Genomic DNA, 5,764 nt, shown 5'->3' with positions numbered 1-5,764 from the left:
AGCACTTCTGTTACATACCTTTCTATCTCCTCCTTGATGCCCTTCTTGACCTCCCAGGTTAAGAGGTATCTCAATGCTCTCACAGTCCTCATGCCTCCATCTGTAACAGCACTTTGATGAGGACACTTGTCACATCTGAAATGCCATAATACTGAGCAAAGAAAGGTCCCAGTTTGAGGTGGCCCCTGTAGTGTCAGGAACCATCTGAGAACCCTTTCTGCACAGTGTCTGTGACCTAAGGGACAGAGTGCCAGGTTCAGGACATACACAGAACTCTAATAAAAAATTATGACAACTCCAGCCAATTTAATGACTCTCTCAGGTTCTTTGCTTAAATTTGCTCCTGTTTGCTAGAATTGCTAGCAAGCCAGGAGGGTGAACTTCAGGAGCTGGGGCAATTGGGAATTGGTGGCTGCACTGCCAAGTGTGATAAGAATTGTGATAAGAATCACAAGAAAGAAGAATTAAAGATTTAATGGAAAGAATTTAAAGACAAGTTTTCAAAGGTTGTAAAAATCACCCGCACACTGAATACTGTGCAGCCTTAACAACAGCAATTAAAAATGCAGATTTAGGCTCTGCGCCTGTGGCTCAAGCGGTTAAGGCGCCAGCCACATACACCTAAGGTGGCGGGTTCGAATCCCCAGCCCGGGCCTGCCAAACAACAATGATGGCTGCAACCAAAAAATGGCCAGGCGTTGTGGCGGGCGCCTGTAGTCCCAGCTACTTGGGAGGCTGAGGCAGGAGACTCGCTTGAGCCCAGGAGTTGGAGGTTGCTGTGAGCATGATGCCACGGCACTCTACCCAGGGGGATAGCTTGAGGCTCCATCTCAAAAAAAAAAAAATGCAGATTTAGATGTTTACTTAGATAGGGAAATACTTCCAAGCTACATTTTTAGGTAAACAAGCAAGCAAAGAATGTTAACAGATTATATATTGTGCTACCCACACTATGTTAAAAAAAAAAAAAGAGGAAACATTTACATGTAAGTTGGAACATAACACTTGTAAGGAAATCCAAGAAATATTCAGGCGTCCTCAAACTGTGGCCCGCAGAGGACATTTATCGGGCCTGCCAGGTGTTTTTGCCGCCACTGCCTGTCCTGCTTAGCAGCTGACTCCTGCAGTCCCGCCAGCCAACGGTCTGAGGGACAGTGAACTGGCCCCCTATTTAAAAAGTTTGAGGACCCCTGTTATAAATGGTTGTTTCCTGTAAGGGGAACTGGGAAGCTGAGGGAGAGGATCACTTTCAGATCTTTTGAATTCTGTCACTTGTGTTACCCATTTTAAAAATCAACTAAGCAAAAATCAACTAATGCAATATGGTATCCAGTAACAGAAAAAGGGCACCGGCAAAAAACTGGTGACATCACAATAAAGTCTGTAGTCATTAGTATTATCTTACTAATGTTAAATTTCTCAGTTGTGGCAAAAGTACCAAACATGTGTTTTAGTGGTGGTGGTTTCTTGGCTCTTAATCCCATCCTACCCATTTCTCTCCTGTGTGAAACTTACACAGAAAACGCTGAACCTCTGACATTTCTACACTGTTTCTTGTGCCTATCATTCTTTTTGACCTGGGAAGCTGTTCTCATCCTTCAAGGACAAGTTCACCACTTATTTGCTCTGGAAACTTTCCTAGATCTTCCCCCACAGTGCTCTTCAAAGATGCAGTATATTAAAGCTTGTGATATGTATTTTTTTTTTCTTTTTTGAGACAAGAGTCTTGCCCTGCCACCGAGAGTGCAGAGGCATTATAGCTCACTGCAACCTCAAAACTGGGCTTGAGTAATCCTCCTGCCTCACCCTCCCAAATAGCTGGAACTATAGGGGCAAACCATCACACCCTGCTGATTTTTAAAATGTTTTTTGTAGAGATTTTTGTTCAGGATGATCTTGAACTCCTGGCCTCAAGTGATCCTCCTGCCTTGGTGTCCCAAAGTACCAGGATTATAGGTGTGAACCACGGTGCCTGGCCAACATACGGTTTTCTGTTAGATTTCTATCTACCAACTAGGTTCCCCAGGATGCAGACTCTAAGATTTAAATTAGATGCATTTTTTTAAAAAGAAACAAAAAATGATCGGTGGTGCCTGTGGCTCAGTGAATAGGGCACCAGCCCCATATACCAAGGGTGGCAGGTTCAAATCCAGCCCCAGCCAAACTCAAACAAAAAATAGTTGGGCGTTCTGGTGGGCAACTGTAGTCCCAGCTACTCAGGAGGCTGAGGCAAGAGAATTGCCTAAGCCAAAGAGCTGGATATTGCTGTGAGCTGTGATGTCACAACACTCTACTGAGGGTGACAAAGTGAGACTCTGTCTCCAAAAAAAAAAAAAAAAAAAAGATTAATGCCTGTGGAAAAGAAATGCAAGGTCGAGCAGAAACAACACCCAGGGCTCCTCCAACTATGGTCTGAGGGCCACACATGGCCTGCCAAGGCCATTTATCCGGCCCGCTGGTTGTTTTTGCTGCCACTGCCTGTCCTGCTTAGCAGCCGAATTGTCCCGTGGCCCACAGTCCGGCCCTCCAACAGTCTAAGGGACAGTGAACTAGCCCCGTTTAAAAAGTTTGAGGACCCCTGGAACAAAGGCTTCAGATCCATAAGGAAGTTCTGAAACTGAGATGCCCTTCAAAGGTTTCTCAAAAATTGTAGAAAGGATAGGGATACCTTAGACCTCCAGCCCAAGACAATGGATGTGTGCCACCTAGGAAAGGGGGCAAGACTTTGGCTAAGGAATCTCTCTTCGGATACTGTCCACAAAGGGCCACCCAGCTGAGGGTCATTAGTTAGCCATACTTCTAGTAGCTAAAGGATAAGTGCTTCACTCCTGAAGGTGAGAGGGGTGGTCTATCACCCCACCCTATTTTACTTTATGGCTGTATTCCCAGTGCAGAGACAGAAAATAATATTCTAACTTGAAAGACTGAAGTACTTGGCTCTCTGAGGGTAAGGGCCTGGACACAAGATTACATACAATGCCTTCCTACACTAAGTACCAAGTATGGTCTTCCTCACTTGGTTCCCATGGATAGCAAACAGAAATAGTTATTTTCTTTGATTAAAGGTTTACTGAGCACCTCAGAAACCATAAGTTGTTCACCTCCCATTTGGCAATGAGAACAATCAAGGAGAAAGCTGATTTCATTCTTAAAGTAGTAACATTTCTTAATAACTTTTTAGGTCTTTTGTCTTTTCAAGCAAATGAATACTTTTATTAACATAGTAAGTTTTTTTTTTTTTTCTTTTTTAACATGGTAGGGTTTTGACCTCAAATACTTGTCAGGTCTGCTACTCAAATGAACTTACAGCTAGACAATGTATGAACCTTAAAGATGCCTCTTCCCAGTCCAGTTTAGGGTCCAATGCAGACAATTCCATGCTTTCATCTCCTCAAGATATTTTACAAACATCTCTTCCATTTTATGCCCAGGATCCCTTGAAATGCATCAGGGTATTACATCAACTTGTACAGAATATCAAGATTGCATCCCCCATTCTAAGTTCAAGTCAGATAAAGATGAGTTAGGTCGTCCAAATAAACTCACCAGACAATTACGTCAGATAGTGTACCACATAGAATTTAAATTTTGAACAAAATACATCTCTCCTCCTTTGGTCTCACACAGAAATTAAAGTTCCCAAATACAGACAATACTATTCTCCACCCCTTCTCCAGATTCATCAGGCCTAGCCAGATCAGCCCCATCCACATTTCCAGTTGAAATCTGGTCCTTTCTTCAGCAGCTGTTGCATGGGGTTGTCTTCTAGAATCAACGGAGCTCCTTCAGCACCTCCAGAGCTGGAGAACTCCAACTCTGAGTCTCATGTGTTGCACACAGACCCAAAGTTCCAGGGAGCTATCAGGTCACACAAGAAAGAGCAAAGCACCTCAAAATTTAGAAACAACAACCAAAGCCAAGGAACAATGTGACTGCTGCAAGAGCTTACAATCTAGGCCCTAATTCCTGCATGTGAGAGCATTTCCCAAACAAAAGTTACTTTCCCAAACAAAAACATTTAACAATCAAAAACTCATATTGAGGTCATCAACCACAGACCATAGCAGAAACGTAGTGTAAGTGAAGGACAGAGTGTAGACAGAGGAAAAAAAGAGAAAACCAAAGGCTCTCTGGTTACAGCTTCTCCAGGGTGTCAGCCAATCTCCATCAGTTGACCAGAATCCATTGGCTGTATACCTAAAGCACAATTAGGAGAAACTCATCATCAAGTGGTTAATCCTGAGAGATAACAACCCAGAACCCTCACCAACTGAACCAAGCAGGACACCATCTCTTCTGGATGCCACTGGAATCCTTTCAGTCTTCCGTCCAAAGGCCTTCCCTCTGAAAACCCACTTATCTTCCCTGCCCCCCACTCCGCTGGACGGTCTAGCTTGCCTGGTTTTGTTTCCTCAGCGACCTTTAGGTTTACAGTCCTGTAATTATTCTACTGATCATCCCTTAGTTTACAACCAAACACGTTATCAAGCAAAAAACAAACCAACCTTGATTCTCCAAATTAGCAATATAAAGACATTTAAACGGTATCCACTTCAAAATTAAAAACTAAGCGTGTTCTTACACTCCCTTCCCCCACCTTCGATCCCATGTGCATCTTTATTAATTTCCCCCAGGGACCACGTTTACGGAGACTGCCGAGACTCCCGGCCAGCTTGCGCGGGTCCCCCGCCTACCGCCACGGCTGCTTCACGACGACTCGCTCTTCTCTATCCGCCGGACCAGCTCCACCAACATCTCTGCCATCTTCGCGATCTCCTTCGCCTTCTCCTCGGCCTTCTCGCACCTCTTGGCCACCCTGCCCTCGACTCCATCGTTTGGGTTCTGAAGATGATTCAGGGCGCTCTCCTCCGAGGCCTCCACTTGGGTTTTTATTTGGATTAGCATATTGTCCATCTCCCACAACTTGCTCCTGTTCCGCATGTACGCCCGCCCGTGCTCGCGGGTGAGAGATGCGATATCCTCGCGCATCTCGTTGATGACGGGCAGCAGAAACTGCTCGAAGTCTTCCTCCGGCTCCAGCACCTCCACTTCCTCTGGCTCGGCCAGCTCGACGATGTCCAGGGGCCGCATCTTTTCCTGCTGCTTCGGAACTGCGGTCACGACGTCTGCTAGAGAGACAAAACGGACACTCACAACGTTTAGCAACAAAACTCCAGAATACTCTATAAAACTTTTACCCTTTTTAAACTTTTCCCCTCGGAGAAGACACGGAAACAAGCGACTTACTAGCAGAGAAGCGGCGAGCAAAATGGAGTCCCGGTCGTCAACCAGCGTTCTGGGCGTTGCGGCTCCTTTCACGACATAACCGAGCGTCTTTACGGTCAGGCTGCGAGGGGCGGGCGCGCGCGCGTCCGTCAGGGCGATGAAGCGCGCTCCATTGCGGCTGCTCGCGCGCGCACGCAGACACTCACGGGCGCGCACGCACTTTCTTTTCGTCTGTTTTGCTGGTGTGTGCGTGGTCCCTGTTTTACCTGTGTATTGTGGGGTGATCTCTTCTGAGTGGTTCCCACATAGAGGACTTGGCGGGTGCGGGAGTTGACATCGGCGATCTCTTGCATCAGGATGGGAGAGTCCTACGTAACGGTGTAACAGCAGCCCTGACACTTCTGGGTGACTTACGGCCCTTTCCTCTCCAGCAGGGCCAGCAGGGCCAGCAGACCCATCTCACTGTTCTAAAGTGAAACGTTCCTCTCAGTGCCTGTAGCTCGGCGCCAGCCACATACACCGGCCAGCCCAGGCCGCC

At 46.4% G+C, this 5,764-nt stretch overlaps 1 protein-coding gene across 1 annotated transcript; it reads right to left on the bottom strand.

The window, feature by feature from the left end:
• Positions 1–3,191: 3,191 nt before the first annotated feature.
• MRFAP1 (Morf4 family associated protein 1) lies at positions 3,192–5,266 on the bottom strand. Its single transcript, XM_023519303.1, has 3 exons — positions 5,248–5,266; positions 4,695–5,129; positions 3,192–4,197 (listed from the first exon to the last, which is right to left on the bottom strand). Exon 2 carries the CDS (start codon positions 5,089–5,091, stop codon positions 4,708–4,710), a length of 384 nt encoding a protein of 127 aa, XP_023375071.1. The 5' UTR covers positions 5,092–5,129; positions 5,248–5,266; the 3' UTR covers positions 3,192–4,197; positions 4,695–4,707.
• Positions 5,267–5,764: the final 498 nt, after the last annotated feature.

Source organism: Otolemur garnettii, unplaced genomic scaffold (assembly GCF_000181295.1).
Source record: "Otolemur garnettii isolate 467f Iridium unplaced genomic scaffold, OtoGar3 scaffold00171, whole genome shotgun sequence".
NCBI lineage: Eukaryota > Metazoa > Chordata > Mammalia > Primates > Galagidae > Otolemur > Otolemur garnettii.
Note: the sequence above shows the minus strand (reverse complement) of the source record. Positions and strands in the feature narration are given on the sequence as shown.